This window comes from Anarrhichthys ocellatus, unplaced genomic scaffold, assembly GCF_004355925.1.
Source record: "Anarrhichthys ocellatus isolate YVR2014 unplaced genomic scaffold, GSC_Weel_1.0 scaffold82, whole genome shotgun sequence".
Lineage (NCBI taxonomy): Eukaryota > Metazoa > Chordata > Actinopteri > Perciformes > Anarhichadidae > Anarrhichthys > Anarrhichthys ocellatus.
Window position 1 is genome coordinate 294,930 of NW_022280112.1, and position 21,387 is coordinate 316,316.

At 40.9% G+C, this 21,387-nt stretch overlaps 1 protein-coding gene across 3 annotated transcripts in view; it reads right to left on the reverse strand.

Annotated features, from left to right (window-relative positions):
• Positions 1-21,387, reverse strand: part of brinp2 (bone morphogenetic protein/retinoic acid inducible neural-specific 2) — a 225,657-nt gene that overhangs the window by 128,971 nt on the left and 75,299 nt on the right. For all 3 annotated transcript variants that reach the window (XM_031874543.1, XM_031874542.1, XM_031874540.1), the window contains one exon: positions 6,176-6,625. In XM_031874543.1, coding sequence (XP_031730403.1) covers positions 6,176-6,558 — 383 coding nt within the window. In that variant the 5' untranslated portion in view covers positions 6,559-6,625. The remainder of the gene's footprint in view (positions 1-6,175; positions 6,626-21,387) is intronic.

Consider the following 21,387-nt stretch of genomic DNA (forward strand, 5'->3'; position numbering starts at 1 on the left):
CAGCTGTTCTCTCACTTCCTTGTGTAGTTGTGATGCTTGAATTGGATTAATAAAGTTCATTGTATTTAATCTGAGAAACAGTACAAAATAGTATAAATGTGAGATTTAACTTCAGTCTTCAAAAAGTTAAGATTCAGGACTACAAATAAACCCTCATATGATCATAATTCAATACATTCTGAACTTTTGCTGTCTGGCTGCGTGCAGACATTCATATACCGCATTGATCAAGTGGCGGTTGCATTAAATTAAAGCGTTAGATTAAAAAAACAAAAGAAAGTTGAACCCGACGACTCACACACAGAGAGGAAGCATTATAATGCTGAAGCAGAGTTAATCCAGCCACAGCTCTATGACACAAACACAAATGGTCCATGTCAGTGCTACCTTACAATGTCCTAGCGAGTAAATTGCATTTTTGTTCTCTGGCTGTAAGAATAAAATAGTTTATTTGTTTGTTATTTTGCCCAAAAAAAGAAAGGAAAAAAAAAAAAGTGAAATGTATGAGTAGAAAGCAAAGAGGAAGAGTTTGTCACGTTTCCTCAGTTTGCCGTGATCACAGGAAGTGTCCCGCAGCCAAAAGCAGACTGCTATGACAATCTGTCCCACTTTTGTCACGGAACCTTCACCTGTCATTTCACACTACGCCACCCCATCATCCGTACGTGATGCTGTCATTTCCATTCCACTCAAGTTGAGGTGGAAAGAAAGAAGGGGCAGTTTGTTTTTTAAGTGACAGAAACACCTCAAGTTAGAGAGTGAACAAGACTAGACTAAGTATAGGAGTCGCTCATTTATGCCCATAAGTAACCGTTGTGTAACCTGAGTGACCAGAGGAGCAGCGAGGCAGACACCAGCTGAAAGCACAATTTCCAAACAGACCATCAGCTGTCTTTTTTTTCTGAATATAAGTTAAGTTAGAAAAGGCAGAGAAAAAATGTCCCAAATAATTAGAGCGTATAGCTCTCTACATTTCTGACAAAACAAACTGTCAAGAGAATCTATTTTTAAAGAGCTCACGGAGGAGCGGCAGGGGGAGGTAAAACCGATTATATATGTATTTCCAAGTAGAGGAAATGGAAATTTCAGATTGCAGCCTCAGCGGTGTATATCTATTACAGTTTTGGTATTCAATTTGGGAAATGATAATGGTGACAGGGGCCGGCATGAACTCTGGACCTGGCTGCATTATTTATACACTTCACACACCGTTGTCTTTCCAGCAGGGAAAGTGTTTGGCCCAGAGAAATGGAGGCCCTGCAGTAGGTTCCAACCCAAGATTTGCAATATTATTATCATTATTATTATTAATAACTTAAAGGTTATATCAGCTGTTTTCATTTCCTCTGCAACAAGATCGGAAAAGATGTCAGTAAATGAATAAATTCTGATTATTTTCAGACTATTCCTGGTTTTGCTTTCTTCTATTTTTCACATAGTGATTCTAGACTCACACGGATACATTTGAAAATACATTGTGTACTTTGTTTTTGGTCTTCTGTCCGCACTGAGCTGAAAATTGAGCTTTTAAAAAGCGCTCTGCAGAGCGGATGTTTTATCCTGTTCAAGGGCTGTTTGTCACAAAAACCTAATTTCAAACTGACTGTTACTCCGTTATCAGAAACATGTAAATGGTAAGTTGAGCTGTAGAGGTGATGTGGAGCGGACAGAGTGGATGTTAAACCAACCAACCGCAATATCCGTCTCAAGATGTTGTGTTTTTTTGACCATGTTGTCTATAAATCTAGTCTTAAAATATGTTTTATTAATCAACTCTTTTTATCCATACATGTACTTTTTTCTCCGTGATCCAAACTCATTTCTTCACATAATTATAAATAAAACAAGACAAAGAACATGCCATGAAATAAGCATCATATATATAAATCCAATACCAGTGTTTTTGTGAGGGGAAAAACGAATGAAATAAATTAATAAATTAATATTAATACTAGTGAGTAAATACAAATATATTGAAATGCATTGAAATACTATCTAACACCTATTAATACTGACCAGATGTTTGCTGTGATGCACAGCTTTTGTTGTTTGTCGACCAAAACAAGACAAAACCCACATTTAGCTGCCTTCCTTTTGTTCAGACACGTCGGTGTGAGCGTCTGGAGATCATTATGATAACAGCCTGAAAATGTTTGTGTGCTATTTAAAAACAAAACTAAAAAACAGCCAGCTCAGTGTGGATGGACTGTATTGATACAGTCCTGTTCTATATCAAGGCCAGCACATTGATACACTGGCCCCTTCTTCACTTCCTGCCCGTCTTCTTCCTCGGACCACACCCATGGCCGAACTCCATCTTCATCTTGATCTCAACTTCACACCTGTGGTTCATCAAGTTTGGTGACTGCAACCTGCAGGGCTGGGATGCTGTCGTGGTGACGAAATCAAAACCGTTTCCCGGGTAGTTCCCGTTTCAGAAGGTGTCTCCCGGAGCTCATTTTGCCACGATAACACACAGAGACTTACAAGGAGGAAATACCATAAATCCTCCTTATTAGTGTATTATCACAAATCATCCATATATATATATATTCATCTTCTTCTTTATTAGAACTTTTGGAATTACATCCTGTTTAAATTAAAAATATAAACGACAGGTGAAATGGTTTCCAACACAAAGTCCACTTGATCAGTTTTCAACAAATGTGAGTTTCACAGTAGAGACAGATCGTTTTTAGTGTAATTGGAAAAAAAATAAAAGGATTTTGGAGTTCTGAGCAGTCAGACATCTTTGAATGAAGTCACCTGAGATTAATGAAAGCTGAATGTATGGACAGTCATGATTATTTAAGGCATATTTTACATCACAAGTTGTAATTCTTGCTCATAAAATGCTCTTTCAACTGGTTCAGCCCCCCCCCCCCCCCCCCTCCCCACACACACACACACACAGACACACGCACACACACTGATCCCGCTGAGCTCAGAACAGTCAGACTCAGCAAAAAGTCTGAGAGCCTGGAGTAAAGAATATCACAACCTAGACTAGTTTCACAGCTCTACTATGCGCCCGCTGCTCCAAATGAACAAGTGCTCCTCTTTTATCTATTCACAGATTTAAAGTATTTAAGCTCTGACTTTAATCTCCCAGACAAAATACATTCAGCATTTCCTCTGATCCCTGTTTGGTCGCTCTTTACTTAAAGGCTCTCTACTCTCAATGCATTTAATCTTGTTCAATTAGGAAGGATATTGTGAATCGCAGTATGAGCTCACTCTAAAATCATCTCTTTCCCGTAAAATTACTTTTTATTTATTGACTTGTTTTATTTGTTCATATATTACCACATGATACAAAACAATATAAATAAAACAATACCAGTATTTTTAGTGAGGGGGAGAACAAATAAAAACTATTATTAATATGAACAATATAATTTTATCTATGATAATAATAATAATAGTCAGTATGTTAAAAAATATTTATTAAAATACTAATCATAATCAAAGTAAGGGAAATAAATATGAAATAATTCTGCAATTCAAATTAAAAGGTAGATGTAAGCTGATTGTGAAACAGTAACAGAAAAAAGAGACTATAGAATATGTCATCATAATAGTTTGCCTTACTCTGCTTAATGAAAAAAAAGAAGTAAAGTAAAACACACTTTCACACCAAATTAAGACTAAATCCACCACAAGCAATCCAATTAATTAGCTAATGGAATCTCCAAACCAAAGTTTCACGTCTTGCCTTCCATTCTCCTTAAGCACTGGAAACAAAGGACCATATTAGAATAAAAGTAGATGGGATATTGCTCTCCCACAAGTCCTTCCTCCACTCCAATTCCAATTCAAGCAGCTGAAATATGTTACAGCAGCTTTAATTGAATTTCAAGCCATCCAGCTAATTTTAATCCAGACGAGCTGTATTTCACAATATTGCATGTTTGGAAAGAAAGTGATACATCTTTTCATTAAACGCTCTCATACACAAACGGAGCTGGATGGAATTCAAATTGTAGTGCTGCATTATTGAAAAAAATGAAAAACACATAAAAAGCCAGATCTCTATGTATTTACAAAGGCACAGCTGAATAGATACATATCATTATATTGACCTCCGCCATTTGTTTCTGTGCATGTTAATCATCTTGTTATGATGTGGCCATATTTTTTACTCAGTGATGTTTGCTTCAATAATACTGCTCAACATCAAATATGAATATTAAAATGATCTGTGCCCCTATGTATGCTTAGAGTGTTAACTTTTATCTCTGCCAGGAGAGAGTGAGATAGGACGTGTGTGTGTGTGTGTGTGTGTGTGTGTGTGTGTGTGTGTGTGCATCTCTGTCTCTGTCCAGGGCTTTGGCTAACAGCTGACAGCTAATGGAACTACCCAGCTGACGGCATCGCCACTGCCTAAACGTGGCTCTGCTGCCAGGACAGTTATTTGCTGCCTTTTCATTGGGCATCAACGTCGTGTATACATGCGTATTGTGGATGTACTTGAAGCCGTAATAAACGCTTCAAGTGGCGATTACACCCATAAAACGGAGCTGAGATGTGAACCTCAGTGGAGCCGATGCAGACATCTGCAAAGATTAAAATATCTGCTATGTGAGACGTGCAAGTGAAAAAACAGATGATACAGATGCAGTCTAGACGAGGGGTTTATGTTCGTGTGTTCGTTGCAGACACACCTGGCGGAGATCTGCATTCCTTACATGCATACAATCCCTTTTTCACAATGAACTTCAAACATAAGTTTACTTAGTTTTAAGACTTACTTAAGCAACAAAACTACATGGTTTAAGAAAAGATTGTGGTTTTGGGTTAAAATGAGTATGTTTGTTGTGTAAAATAACTATGCCTTTTAGATTAGCAGTGTTTGTAAAGTCTGTTCGTTAAGCTACGAAATGAATAGCGGACTCATGGTTGAAAGTCCCTGTCTGCTTGGCCATCCATTCTAACCTCCCATCAGATCTACTTTGACTTTCTCGCTAATTCAACTAGGCCCGTTGCTCTGGCCATCTCATAATGACGCGGATGGGTTTACATTGGAGTTAGTTGAAAGCCCAGTGCGTCGCATACAGACAGTAAAGGGTTACCTCGGTATCAGACGCCAAGGGCCACGGACCAAGCTGCGGATACTGCTTTTCCAGGTAGGAAGAGCATATCATTTTCTACATATCTGACAGTGAATACGTCCGTGACTTTTAAGATAATCTATTTTGAAGACCTCATGTAGGGGAGGGGAGGGGAAGTTAAAACTCTAAATACATATAATCCAAGCAGAGGAAATGAAAATTCCAAATTGCAGTCACAGGGGACGTAGCGTATATCTATCACATTGGATATTACATTTGGATTAATAATAATGGTGACAGAGACCAGCATTAACTCTGGACTGCAGCTGACGAGATGGACACTGTTACGAATCTTTGACTATATCTATGTGGGAAGTACACCACCGCAAAAGTGGCCATTTTCACTCTTCTTCTCTCTAATCTACCCTTCTTTTTCTTTTTTACTTGTTGAATACTGCTACTACAATTAAAACTCTCCAGGCCTGTAAGAACCATTGAAACTGAACAAGTGAAGAGAAAATCCAGCTCTCACAGCGCATTCATGTTCAATATGCGACAAAAGGTTGCAAGTAGATACTCAATTTTACACATGAAGGTCAGTCACTAGGAGTACTACTCAGCCTGTTAAGAAAGGCTGTACAATGTTTTCTGTGTGTGTCAAGTTGGAGGAAAAAAAAACTTCTATAATCACATCGGCATTATCTGTTTGAGCTTTAACATTTTTTTTAACCAAAAAAAATGGAGGCATGGAGTTTGAAAGACGTGGGCATTTTTTGGGCATGGAAGATCTAACAAATTTCACTTTCTTAAATCTAGGATTCAGTGTAGTTTTTCAGAAGCACTTACGAGTATGGGCAGGTAGCCAGAGACATAAGTAAGAACACACCCTTTTCCTCACACTGGCTGAGATTTTAAATCCTGCTACACAAAGTCTCTTTCTTTCTTCTTCTCTCTGAAAACACACATACATTCCTATATTACCAACAGTGGACCACCAGGCTACGTCAACCAAGTGTGGACCTGCTGTTTCTGGTCATTTCGAAGAAATAAAATTGAATAAAACATTTACTTTTTAGGTCTTTTCATGCACGCACACACACGCACACACACACACACACACTGACCTGTAAATCTTGTATCTGGTAGAAAATCCCTGCTGGAACCTCTCTCTGAACTCTGTGTACTCCGGACATCTGTGGAAAGGTCCCTTCTCCGACAGCAGCCAGTCCAGCTGCCCCCCGCTCTGCCTCGTGTTGAAGCCCCATGCTGAAGTGCTGGACGAGGAGGACGAGGAAGAAGATGAGGAGGACGAGGAGGATGACAGGGAACCGTGGAGCACCTTCCCACCGCTCACCCCGCCGCCCACTTGTTCAGCTCGGGCGGTCCACGGCAGCCATAGCAACACCCATGGCAACCATAGAAGCATCAAGGAGGACGCTGGCCATCTAGCAAGGCAGGCAGAGCCATGGGAGCACCTCTCTTTTCTCATTGGCCAAGGAGTCGCCATGGTCCAGGTGGTGATGTACTAGGGCACCTAGGACCGGCATTTCTTCTGACAGTCACCTCCCACTGGCCTGAACAACAAGACAAACACATTTGGCTTTACTTACATGATGAAACATTTAAATTGAGTCTCAGACATTGATGGAAACTTCTGTCCACATATTGTGATTACAATCCAGATTAATGAAGGCAGCACAATGTTCACCAAAGTGGTGCTCATAAAAAATAACATCAATCATAGCGTCTTTATGTCTGCTCTAAATGTGCATATGAAGGGTATTCTATCTGCATGTCAGAGCAAACATAATTATTGTTATCAACGTTTGAGCATTAACTAAATGCACAAGTCAGACGGGCGTTGCTTTCATTCCTCCAAAGAAATATGATTTTACTGATGAGGGCACTGCCTCTCGTTAAAGTGTAATCTTAGGCCCCTGTTGCGCTTACCATTTAGTGTTTCATATCTGGATAAATCCAGAGTAGCTTTCACTCACTTTTATTTGCACTACATTTATCTATTAGATGTGGTCCGGTGTACGAGTCATTATAACACATTCTTGCATATTAAAGGAGACGTTGATTGTGAGTGCTTTTAATGTGACAGGTTTCTGTTCCACTTCAGACTACCTGCTAGTTAATCCTAAAATACAATCTCAAATGGGTTGCTACCATTCTAAACTGGGAGAACCATATATGTGCAAGAGGAAAATCAGCAGATGTCCTCTCTTTAACAATGATCTTCATACCCGACATAAGTGCCGTGTGGATCCAGTCCGCTTAGGTTTAGGGAGGTTGTTTAGCGGCAATGGACTCCAAGTACATAAACTAGGTGTGCAAGGAATATCTTGGATTATGATCAGCCTTTTATTTTCAAGAATAACACACCATAAAGTCTCTACTTTGGGACATTCTCATAAGAAATGAGTAAGTGTAACAGGACTATCCGCCCATCTCCAGCGAATCTAGTCCAATATACTCTAATATTATTTTATATTGTATTTGTCATTAAAAGCATCCGAACGATTGGAGTAGGAAGAGAAATAGTAACCCACTGAAGTTCGAATTTGCGCAGAATGGATTGGGGCAGCTCATAGCACCGTACGTTGCTCATCACTTGCGACCGCTATCTGCTCCGTCTCAAGGTTCCATTCACAAAAGATATTGCGCGAATGATATTACAGCGCATGAAGTTTTGCAGCTGAGTTCAAATTGCCCTTTTTTTACATCTGATTGCAATTATCAATGTGGCACAATATAAATGTTCACTTCTAGCTGAGAACACAGTAGGCAGAACAATTGAGAGAGAAAAAAATAAATGTTCAGACTGTGAGCTGCAGGTCTTGACTGACAAGGTGCAGAGACTTTCCTCTTAATTTCAGGCAAGGAATTTAAACATGACCAAGAGAAAATGTATTTGGGATTACCTTCAGACTGTAAAATAAGATGTCATGATTTGAAGCGGAGGACAAAAGGAAAGACTTCATTCAAAGCTGCCATGATCACTGGAAAGGCATGACACCCGTTAAAAATGTGCTTCAGGTACCAGCAACACTCTGAAGACGCTAATAATTTCACTGCAACTATGTGTGGCTATTCGCTCTGATCTTTGTGTATTGGTCTGTTGCAATTTGCAATGAGTCTCACTCATCTGTTTTGCACCAAATGTCTGCATATTACCTCCTTTAAATATGTGTAAATATCACAGGAGCACCGAGGCGCTATTTGCTTGGCGGGGCAATTGGGGGTGCATTTCAACCTTGTCTTATTTTTGGTAAAGGTAAATGGACTGTACTTATATATCTCTTTTCTAGTCTTCCGACCACTCAAAGCGCTTTAACACTACATGTCATCATTCAACCATTCACACCCATTCACACACTGATGACAGGGCCTACCATGCAAGGTGCCACCTGCCCATCAGGACTATCTAACATTCATACAGCATTCACACACCGTTGGCACAGCTACGGGAGCAATTTGGGGTTAAGTTAATTGCCCAAGGACACATTGACATGGACTAGCGGAGCCGGGGATCGACCGCCGATACTCTGATTGAAGGACGACCCTGCTCTACCACTGAGCCACAGTCGCAGATTTAACGGACGCAAAATCTGCACAATCCTTTGTTGGTGAATTCGCCCACCAGTGTAAGACGTGCACTAAAGTGACAAGACTGACTGCTTTCAGTTTCTTGATGCTTTGTGTGTTTGGACAGGGATGTCATCACCCGTCTCCATTCCACACCAAACACATCGGCACAAATCACACCGCGGCTCAAGTGTGAATCCTCCGCGTCCAACACCCAAACTTCCAGCTGCTTGTATTTAGTCGATGCAGACATACACACACACTCTATTCACACTTTCCCTGAGGTGACACTTCTGAAGACTTTACAGTGCCCTTTAGAAAAGTTGAGGCTTGCCCCTCATTTTGCAGGATTGCTGGGTGGAGTCTTCAGGGACAAGTCAGCATATCAGAACAGATATGTAAAGCAGCGCACAGGATGCTTTAAGTGGATTGGGATCCCGAGTATTCCCTGTTTATCGTACAAACGAATTAGAGAATTAATTTCAGGTGGATAAATGCAGGCTCAGACATGAAAAAAACAATACTCAGGGCACTGCATTTTTAATTTGCGCTCACTGCACCGAGAGATTACTGCAGTTTCAAAAGGCAATTAGCGAAGTCATCTGTCAAACGAATGTATTTATGCAGCTAAAAGCCGGATGAGAACTTGATGAATGGGACGGTATGCTGATGCAGTTTCCGTGTACTGTACAGGCCCAAAGGTAAAGCTGGTGCAAATTCAAAATGTGCTGCGTGCTGGATATCTAGTTTCTCTGTCTGTTTTGCCCTTCGAGGAGGGGCTAAAATCATATAATATGAAATAAAACAGCCACCCATTCCACGCCTATAAGTGCCTGGTTACTATAAAAAAAAGAAAATGTTGAATGTTGTCTATTTTCTTTTTTTGAATATTATAAAATCCCTAAAAATGTGTCCTATGATACTGAAGAGTGTTTACAGGTAAAACTACATATAAGTAACATATAAACTTACATTTGGATTTGTAAAAATGAACAAATTCACAAGCACTGCATTTAGACAATTTGGAAAGTATGCTTCAATCATGTTGTATTGAAGAAGACTTGAAACTAGAGATTGAGACCATAAACTCATGTTTACAATGTTTACTGAGGTAATAAATCAAGAGAGAAGTAGAGTCATTTTCTCATAGACTTCAACCAGAGGAGTCGCCCCCTGATGGCCAGTAGAGAGAATATAAGATTTAGGTTTTAAGACACTTTCGCATTGGCTTCACTCGGCAGAACGCCAGGTAGCCGTCTGGTTTGGACCCACAAAAAAACAGGATAAAAATGTTGTTTCCGAGACATACAATTCAAAAGTTACAGGCCAAAGCTTAAAGTTCATTGCTATAGCGCCACCATCTGGCAAAATGACCATCTGGGTCCAGAGCAATACAGCCACTAAGTCAATCAGATGGATGATTCTCAAGATAGTCAAAGGACATACGCATACTCACAGACAGTAAGATTCCTTCCTTCATGGTCAGGAGCAGTATATTTGTATATGTGAGGCAGTTTAAACACGTTGGAAGTGGTATTGATTCTGAGGAGAATTCCTGCCCTGGTTTTTCCACTCCGCGGAGCTGTGAGATTTGCCTTTCAAATGGAGCTCTCCAATTCCTTTAAAAAACACCACCCCTCTCAGAAATAAGTGATCCCCCATAACTGCCAAGCATCCCTGTCCCCTGAGTCTCCCCCGCTAATTATAAAATGCATAAAACATGCGGTGAATGCCAGCGAGACAATGGGGGGGTATTGTGAATTCTTAGACCTGACATTTAATGTTCGCCTTGCATTATTCACACACCCTTTGCGTATTTACCCTTCTCCCGATCTCTCTCCCAAGTTGTGGGAAGCACGGATGTGAGATAAAAAAAATGCACTAACATCTCAAATCCATATTGGTAGAGGGAGAGTGTGTGTGTGTGTGGGGGGGGGGGTTGTCCAGGTGGAATGGAAAAATCGACCACTTGTCGCGTTTAAACAGCATCTCGGAGAGTCAAGGGGGAGCGGGCTCATGTTTTATTGGATTTTTTTTCTTTTCTTCCGTCATCTTCACCGGGCTTAGCGAGCAAAGAGCGAGTTGTTGTACTCTGTTTGCACAAAGAGGGAGAAGGGTGGCGGGAAGGGGAGGGGCAAAAGGAGCAAAGGGATTGACAGCATGTTGAGCTGGACAAAAAACGGGCCTCTTGTTAGAATGCAGCTCAGTCTTTCCCGTCACTCGAACTTCCCATCCAGCCGCTGGGTGACCAAAAGAGACCGAGGTGACGTCGGTTCCACCTCCTTGGGGACGCTGGTGTCCTACCTTTACCTTTTTTTTGTTTTTTTTTATCTTCTCCGAGTCAAAAATGCCCTGCCGCAGAGAACATGACACCTACAGCAGAATCCATCAGCTCACTATCGAGTACTGCAATTACAGCAGCTGGGAATCCTTTATTAGATCTGACACGCGTGTGTATCTGCACATATGCTGCAGAGGCACCTGGTCGGCCCTTGGCAAACATCAGACGGGGGGGGGGTCCATCAGCATTAGCGGCCAGCTGTATTCCTCAACCCCAGCATGCTCACTTGCTCACCTCTCGGCGATTATGCGAGTCAGCATGCAGCAATAGCCGACCAGCTGAACACCTGCTCTTGCCCTGTAGTTCAGGATCACACTGGGGCGGAGGGGGGGGTCAGAGAGCTGGACAAAAGCAAGCGGAGGGGGATTGATGCTAACGGGACAGGATGACACTCGAGGAGAGACAAACAGGGAGGTTAAGAGGGAGAGACACAAGGAGAGACGGATGAAACCAAAGGCAGAGACAAAGGAGACAGGGATAGAACGGCTACATCCACACATGATGTGGGCTTCAGCTGGGGGGAGAAGAGCAAACGCTGGCTGGAGTGCATGAAGTGGAAGCAAGAATTCTCTGCTCGGACAGTTGGTGGAAAGGACCTGTAGCTCAGATACTACAGGTGAATAGGGTAACAACTTTAATAGATACCACCATGAAACGATAATATAAATGTGTATATTAATACGTACATTGACATGACATTACGATTGATTCCACTAATCTGAAAGATGACAATCTGTATTATGTAAGCATAACACCCAAAAATCGAAAACGTTGCTCAGTGCTAAAAAATGTTTCTGCATGTCGCGTCTCGCTTAACATTCAGTTGTAAGGTTTATTTAATTGATTTACTTCATATATGTCAGTCATTGCCATGAGAGAGCCAAAGCGTCTCCACTCCTAGTAGTCAAAACTCTACAGAACACCTTCAGTCTGTCCTGTTACTACAGTGGTGACCTCATACTGCATTAGCAGGTATAACCAGTAAAGTCATCACAACCCTTTAAGTAATCTCTCTGTCGATCCCATTCAATCAAACCATCCTTCTCTCTATACTGTAACTAGTAAACCTGTGATTAGAGCAACAACTAGTCAATGCATTGATAGGTCGATTGACTGATTCATCACTGCAGTAATATCTTCAGGCTTTGGACTGATGGTCGGACAAAACAAGATGACTGAAGGCACCATTTCACTTTTTATAACGTTTTATAGATTAAACCGATGAATCAATTAATAATCTGGAGACCAATCGATTAACTTTAACTTGCAGCCGTATTTAAGATCAATCTCTATCATTTTACTGTACCAGAAAAAAATAACTTCAAATCCAACAGCAATGCCAAATCAGCCGTAAAGTTCCCCACATCTGACGCCCTTGATGGAACCACACCCACCTTTGAACTCTTCCTTCATTGTGACCTCAGCTACACACCTGTAAAGTTTTGTGTCCTTTTCGTTGGGTTCAAAATACATGTACGCACCTGGCAAAGTACTAAAAACCTCGTCTGCGTTAGTTCCTGCTACAGCAGGTGTCTCCAGAACCACATGTTGCCATGACTACACACACACACACAGTCACTAGGTGAGAAGAATACCAACCACACGCTGTCGCAGCAGGTAAAGACACATTGTCAAGATCCTTTAAGTGTAAAAATCAATTTATTTCCATCCCCGATAGAAAGGCCGGAATGATCTCCTAATGTTGGCAGCATTCTTTCTTTGAGCAAACCAGAAGGGAGGACGGCTGATGGGCGTTGATCTACATGTGGATTTATTTCCTGGATCCTAACATCTTAAAACCCTGGAACATCCTCGCTCTTAGCTGCCGTGTACACCAGCTTTCATAAGCAATGTAATCATCTTGGCAGAAAGTGATACGTGCCGAGGTTTTAAGAAATACCGATACGCCGTTTCAAGAAGTCATCGGCAGAATGAATAGAATGTGTTTTTGTTCAAACAAGTCTCATAATTATAAATAGTGACGCCGGTAACATTATCTCTAATAATTGAACTGTAACTATTCTGAAATACATTTAGGGATGGAGAGTCTTTGCCACACACAGGGACGCACTAGGCCCGATGTAACACCACCCGGCGTCTCTTTACTGACCTCTGATTAAATTAAGCCACTTCAACTCATCTCCGTCTTTAATTGCTTGCAGAGTGTTTTTTTTTTGTTCTGGCTGGCGGAGACTTTTCAAAGCTACTTGTTGACGAATCCCCCCCCATAAAAAAAGGAAAAAGTCCATCATTAAAGCAGGGAAAGGATGACTTTCCTCCATGACTTTTTCCTCCAGGAAACAACAAAAACAAAAAAAGTGTTCAGCTTTCCCCTTCCGCTACATTGTTAAAGATGAAAAATAAAAGAGTATTGCAATTAAAAAGTGTGACTGGATTAATCAGCTGTGGACAATAGAAAGGGGCATGAGAGGGCATCTGATTAAAAGAAAAAAGGAAAAAGAGAAACATTGCCTTTTTGTCAGCCTCTGAACGCCTACAGCTTGAACCGTTTTTTAAACAAGCAGGTGGTGGAAAACTCACCCATCTCAAAAACACACACACATACAAGCATGAGCGATTGCGAAGCAGCAGAGCGGCAGCGTACTGGCGATAATATCGGGAGGCATGTTTTTGGTTGGGAGCTGGAACCCCACTAATTTATATGCTGTGCTGGCTCTGTGAGTGTGTGTGTGTGAGTGTGTGTTCACGTCCCTGTGCAGCACATGCTTCATCCATGTGTGTTACTGTCTCATCAGTGTGCACTCTGGTCATCCTCCAGCTAGACAAACAAGCAGCCATATGGTCAATTAAGGCCCATCAATACCTCTGCTAACATCTTTACCGGCTGATAATTAAGAAAAGCACAGCCTGTCAGCAGCTCGCTCTGCTGAGAATCATATTATCACACCTCACGTACCCCACACACTCATTTTTCTTTTCTTTTTTTAAGACCTTGCTTGACTTATTACACAGTATAAGTCATTGTTTGGGCATCATTAGCTGTATTACAATTATGTCTTTACTGTCTCAAATTAGCAGGCTAATAAAAAAAAGAAAGATTTTTCATAAGTTCACCAGGAGAAATCATGACACAAAAACAATAATTCATAATGTGAAGTAGGCACTGTTTTGTAGTTTGGGTTTTGGTCTTAAGACAGACTTAAATGGTTTTGACTACAAACCTCATGCTACTGCTGCGGAAAAAAATGTTTAATGTATCTAAAAGTTGTGTAATCACTTGTAAAAAATGCAATTTTGTTATCTAAAACTACTATGAGGAACATTCATTTTGTGTGTATTTTGGCTGTAGTAGTTCAGAGCACAGTCATTTCACTGCAGCAGGGTCTGTCAGTCTGCCCGGTTCTGGTGAAATACGGCCTGGGCCTCCAGCAGCATGGTGTCAGTGTTGGCTCCAAGCGGGGACCGACGAATCACCAAGGTGAAGCTCTGCTCCTGGAGGAGGAGGAGACGCTGCTGCCGGGCAACAAGCCCCCCCCCCATCCCGCCAGAAAGGTTGAATGCAGCAGCAAAGCCGGATCTGGGTAGATCTGCGTTGAGCCGGTTCCTGCTGGAGGCCCCCCCCCATTCATACATGGGTTAGGACCCAGCCTAGCCCATACGTGTAAAAACTAAGGTATTATTAGTACAAATAGATCCATTAATAAACTGCTAATCACAGGAGACACAGACATTAAAAAAGGACTATCTGGGAATCTGTAACCAGTCACTGAACGCACTTTAAATGTGCCACACAATGCATGACCTTCGAAACAAAGTATGGCTTGAGTTCCAGTCTTGGTTTTTCCTCCAAAACTTTTAGTTATAAATCCGGACTAAAAGCTCGAGACTTTTTGATAAGCATATTAATCCTGCTCCTGTCACTGGCAGCAATGCTGTTACTGCAACAGTATAAAACAAGGCACTGGTCACAATCCATATTTCATAATAAGACTGTTACGTATGACGTCCCCATGTTGCACATGTAGGTTATGAGCCGGAGTGAGACAGAAGCAGAGGCCCAATCACAGACAAGCGTTCCCCAATGACTGGCGTGTTACAGCCTCATTCATTAAATCCTCTGGAAAGTTGTTGACAGGTACTGGAGTAAAGCTTTAATAATTAATGAAAAACTAGTCGGCCGGGGGCTTAAAAACGCAATCAGTTGCAAGTTGCTGATTACCTGCCTCAAACCGGCATCAAGAATCAGGGGAACAATTGAATATCGATCAGTTATGTCCAGGAGAACTGGCCTCTAACTGTCTGGATGACAGTGTAGAAGGGCTTCTGTAAAGCACTTCTTGCATCTCGAGGCATTGTGTCTTTATGTAACCAGGGTTTCCTTTCTACAATGTAATTGCCGATGCCAGCTACAGATGTTTGAGTGGTTAGAGTCCTGCAGATGTGTTCTTTTGGAAATCACTTTTCTGTTTTTAAAAAAGAACAACATATTTTACATCTGGGCTCCAATTATATTTTTCTTCAAATTTCAGTCAAAGGTAAGCACTGAAACATATTGTATGTGGGCCTAACTACCAACTTCTAAAAATAAATCAGTTAGTCCTCTTCACTCGATAACATTCTTTTCCGTAAAGCATCACGTTTCTATTCAACTACTCCTCTCTTTACATATTTTTGATTCTTCCTTTATTACCTCCCTCCTCCTTCCATCACGGCACTATTCTCCCATCTCCCAACTTTTCTACCCCTTGTCCCTGCCTTTCTGCTCATTTTTCTCCATCTTTGAGTCCGATAATTACACGAGCTGCTCACTAAGTCAAGCAGCATGCATGCAGTCCCTATATGCACACTTCAACATCTCCTTTATTAGTTGCTAGTTTAATCCCTTACAAATAGGCCCACACAGAATCCGCTGGGCCTCAGTTGATATTCTGCAGGCGGCAGCAGAAAGGACCGTAGGGGATGGGGGGTAACTCAAATTACACCGTACCATACAGCTATATAGGCTCACCTGAGGCTCTGTTTGGAATATACATGAGATTCACTTAAGCCAATCTATCTGTTTGCATGAACAATCTGCTTTCCTGAAGTCATGGCAATGATCCAGAGTGGTCACTCATGACACATTTTAGAAACCACTTAAGTCGGGGTGCTAAGGGAAATTGCCTGGAGAAAAGCAAAAGCAAATGAATCCCCTAAAGATGCAAAATGGGAATGAGAGCTGACAAATACTGTATGGCAAGTACTCAAAAATACATTGCTTAGTTTGAATTCAAACCTAAAGCTGCACTAATCCATTTGTTTGTATTCATGTGAAACTTGTAGAAACAAACCCACAGAATTATCACTTTACTTTGAAGTTACCCTAGCTTTAGCAACTTTCAGCACTTTGATTTGGTTTTTAAGTCCGCAAACTTTACTCTTATTGATCTCATTTGAGCTTGAATGTGCTTATAAAGACTTGAACAAAAGCGTCTGCCCTGTGCTGTAGAGAGACAAAGTTTGCCGTGAGCTAACCACAGTGTAGCATTTAGCAGCTAAAAGTGCAGATATTTTTCTCCGGGGTTGGTGGAGACCAAAACAGAACTAAAAGAAGAGTGAATATTTGTGAGCTGGCCAGACACGTCTTGACATGGATGCTATGTTGCTATGTGTCTGCTTATGTTTAAATAGCCATAATAACTTTACAATATGAAGTTAGCCTATTACCGTTGTTTGTTTTGTTTATCATTTAATCTCAATGTAAACTAACATGGTTTGCTAGCTACCTTGAAGTTGGCTGAAAGAGATACCCTCAGTATGCTAACTGTCTTCTAAACTACTTTCCCAGTGCACAGGCTCACAGAAGAGAAATATAATGAAGCTAAATTAAAATGTCATGACATACATAGCACTATCATAGCTGCTAATTACTCATGCTAAATTCAATCAGTGCTGGCTGCATCCACACAACAGACAGTGAGCTCACAAACAATGTTAACAAGCTCTTAGCGGAACCGTCAACAGCTGAGTAAAATCTTTCCAACCAGTTGGCGCATGCATGGTTGAGCAAGTAACGGGGTCCCTTGTGGGACCATTATGCTTACCAGTCTGGCCATGTAGGCAAATAGGGCAGCCATGTAATTAGCACTGGTCTAAATGTAACTGTAGTGATTAATCCCACTATTACACAGACAAAAGGGCTTTGACCGAAAACACTAACGAACCACAATGTCGTTGCGATAAACGCACGTTATGCTGGACAAGCTGATTCCGAACATATTCAGTGACACAAATAGAAACCACATCTTCAACCGTACACGTCTATTAATGCTTATGGTAGCTTTTGTGGACACACAGCTGTTTGAGTGAGTGTGCATTGCCTACAGATTGTAGTTGTAGGCTGCAGAGGAGCTACGTAGAGAGATAAATACCTTCTAACTAGGCAGCCATTGCCGTATGAAATTAGGATGATATTGGAGTCAAGGGGTTAGTTTTCAATCCGTAGATGAATTTGCTGATTGATTTTGTGCAATCATATGCTTTTGTTATTGCACTGATGATTGCTGGCACATTTCATGTCAGTTTGAAGGTGGTTTGATTTTGGAGGTGCTTCAAATTCCCATTAATATTGATCCCCTTGCGTTGTTTAAAAGCCGCAGTGATGGTGTCGATCTAATAACATTTTCATCTGCCTCTGATACTGCAATTCGTGACAAGTGGCAGCAGCCCCAGCGTTGACCGGCAGCATCCATTAATCAGCTGTGTAGTCACTTCTGCCATCTGCCGATACTGCTAAGCTGACAATAGAAACCATTATTGGGTAGAATTAAGCCACAGCCGAGAGCCCATCGCATTTTAAAGGAAATCCATCACCAACCAAACAGCTGAATATTTACCGCTTGGTGGTCACTTACAGCCATCGGAAGCTTCTTGATAGTCTGACAAACATAAAGTACAAGCCAGACCCACAACCACAGGTCAGTGTGCTGGATGTTTAGCTACTTAAACAAATCCACGCCTCATGCTTCATCATTCCAAACTATGAAAATAGAATAAAGCTCCTCCGGCAGTTGTTTCCTCAACAAATGATGACTCTCACATGTGATCCCTGTGCTTTTTGTGGAAGTATTTTGTAGGCCAGCCACAACCAAAGGCTGCCAAAGCACTGTCATCAACAAATCCATGATGCTTTTTATACAATCAGTACTAGTGTTACAATTAATGGGACTGATGGAACAGTTAGCACTACTGACTGGGTATCTTGGTTCATGTCAAAAGAATACTCTAAAAGGAACAGTTGGCTGTTAAATGAGCTGGCTTAAGCTCTTATGGCCTATCAGAGCATTTGCCAGGCAGGCCATATGTGGGCTAATGGGCCAACCATGGTGTTACAATGAGTCCAGTGATAAAGGTGGTCAATGTTCCCACTTGCCAAATCACTCTGATCCACACAGGCAAACCTGGAAATGGAGGTGGACTAATTCTAATTCCAACAGCACATTCTGTATCAGCTCTGCATAACCTTATCTCAATTTCTTTGGAAAGTAGTCATTTTTGGCTGCTGTGCCCAGACACTGGACACACGCAGCCAATATTTGATGTGAATAAGAATAAGGAGCTGATAAAGAGGGAGAGATTTGCATGATTCAGGGGAATGTGACTTTCCACCAGTAAATTGGGATTAATGTGTTTTAAAAGAAAATGCTGGGATTTAAGAAGACCCATCCTACAGGAAGCCACAACTAGTGGTGGAAGTACATTAACTCAAGTACTTTACCTATAAATAGAAATTTGAGGTACTTAAGTATGTTGATTTTCTGGTACTCTGTACTTCTAATGCAATACATTTGAGTAGAAATGATTGTACATTTTAGGCGTGGTTCTAAGGATGACGTTGGTCTGACAGCTAGTAGGTCGGTCCTTTACTTTGGTCAAGACTGAAATATCTCAACAGCCGTTAGATTCATTTGGATGAAGATTTGATCCCCAACAATGTATCCTACTGACTGGCTCTAGCGATACCATGAGGTTGAATGTAAAAAAAAAATTCTAGATAGCTATTGTCATTAGATTTACTTTCCCCTGTAGTGCCATTATCAGGTCGACATTTGAATTAGTCCAATACTTTGATAAAGAACCAAACACCAGCCAACCGAATGAAATTCACATCATCCTCAGTTGCAGTTCATGTTAAAATGTTACAATACCAACATGCTCGACTAAGATGATTCAGCAAAAAAATTTTGCGTATTTATTCTGACCGACCTTTTTAACGGTCTGCTGCATGATGGGAACCTGTTTATTATTTACTGCTGGATCTCAAGTGCATTATGAGCTGACATTTCTTTGCATAATGGATCTGTTTCTAAATGAGCTTGACTTTATGGTGTTTTGGTCACACTTGCGCTGACAGGGGCTAAGCCATCCCTTTTAAGGCCGTTTCACAAGGTAAGTAATGGCCAAACCCGGAACTCATTCATCTTCAATAAGTGGGGAGCAGGCAGGTGGAGAGCCACGGGCCGCCTGGCAGCCTATACAGGCAAGCGAACTTGTTCTAAAACTGTCATGTTTTTATGCTCATTCAGCGCTCGCCCACACAGCTGCTAAGCCAGAATTTAATCTTACAGTTTCTTTGCTTCTTTGCTTGACCTATGAAATGACATCTCAATCACGGAGAAGGTTAATAACATACAGTATAATAGCCACGTTTAGCTGTGCCGTGTCTTTTAATTCAATTATATAAGCTTAATTGTCTTCTTACTTATGGCAAGGAGTTAAAAAGCCCTGCAGAGCAAGCGTGGGAGATTTACATCAAAACTTCATTCCCATATCAAGTTATTAAAAGTACGAAAGTACTGCTGAACACATATTTAATGCTGTACTTGCTATGTTGAATTTCAGCCACAATAACATAATGGGCCTGAGTCCAATCATGATGAGATTCACCCTGGCTGCCCAAATGACATTTTGGTGTTATATTACAGCGGATGCAGGACATTTAGTGTTTAAAAGTGTCCCTATTAAAGGGACAATGTGTGGGAATTAGGGAGGTGGGTAGTTTTTCACTCTGCGGCTAAAGTTACTGCAGTTTAACAAGTGTAATAAAAATACATGATGACCATCAGCTGCTGTAAAAAGATGAAAAGCTCTCGCTAGAGTCAGTGTTTGGTATCCTTTCCGAAACTCAGAGGCACAGACAAAAACTGAGCCTCATTATAACTTTGTCCATTGATGTTGGATGATTCTTCAAAACTTTACTTTTTTTGTTTTTCCACCGACAATATCTGATCATGGCAATGACAGCATGGTTAGTGTCACAGTAAAGACCAATTAGTTAATGAAACAGTTGGACGGGACTTGAGGACAGAAATCCTGGAAGTTACTGCGCCCGGCAATATATCATTTTTACACTTTGGTCTTTCCACAAACATTAGGATAAAAGTTATAAGTCTAAGCTAAACTAAAGAGCTGGTGGCTAGTGATCCATATTCACTGTACAGACATGAGAATAGTTAACATGTTCTCACAACACTACTCTCTCGGAGCCTTAAAAGAACCAAAGGAGTATTCTGACATTCACTAAACTAGGCTGTACAGGTCACCTAACTACCACTGTATTAAATGCACTGACAACGAGTCATGATCTTCTTACTTAAAGTGTGAATCTTGAAGATTTTCGTAAAAACTAAATGTCTGTTAGTCATTATCTATCAGCAAAGGTGGTCATTTATACCAGTGATTCTCAACTGGTGGGTCGCGGACCCGTTTTCAGTGGGTCGCGGGCCTTTGCCTGACATAAAAAAAATAAAAAATGTGATTTTATTTTGAAGGGCATTTTTTATGCAGCGGAATTATTCCAGCATTTACGGCACTTGTTCAGCGGTGCAGGAAACACACCATTGTGAATCACATCACGTGATGCAGCTCAGCCAATCAAATATGGGTATTCTGACATGTTCCCTGATTTGAGTGAGATGTACACACACCGTGACACACGGAGGAGAGACGAGGATAGAGAGCAGAGCAGGACTGTTGAGGTGTGAGTTGAGTAAGTCAAATCATAGGACGATCTCCAAAAGAGAAAATGACCAGAGAGAGAAGAGTCATAGACTCTGACTGGACAGACTCATATAGCTGAATTCTTCCCACACTCATTTCTCTTTTTAGAAGACGAGAAAAAATATTATATTGTGGATTTATCACTTCACCCTGAATGACCTGAATTTAAAGCTGCAGGGCAATTCAGTGAAAATAATTTTTCTAAAATGAATTTCGTTACTTAATTAATTTTTTAATCCAGCCATTATTTTACTTGAAATGAGAACATTTATTCATGTATTTCTATGTATTATTTATAATCCATCCAGTTCAATTTGAAAACTGAGAATAATAATTGTTAAAATATAATTGATGTGTAATATATATATAATATATATATATAATATATATATATATAATATATTT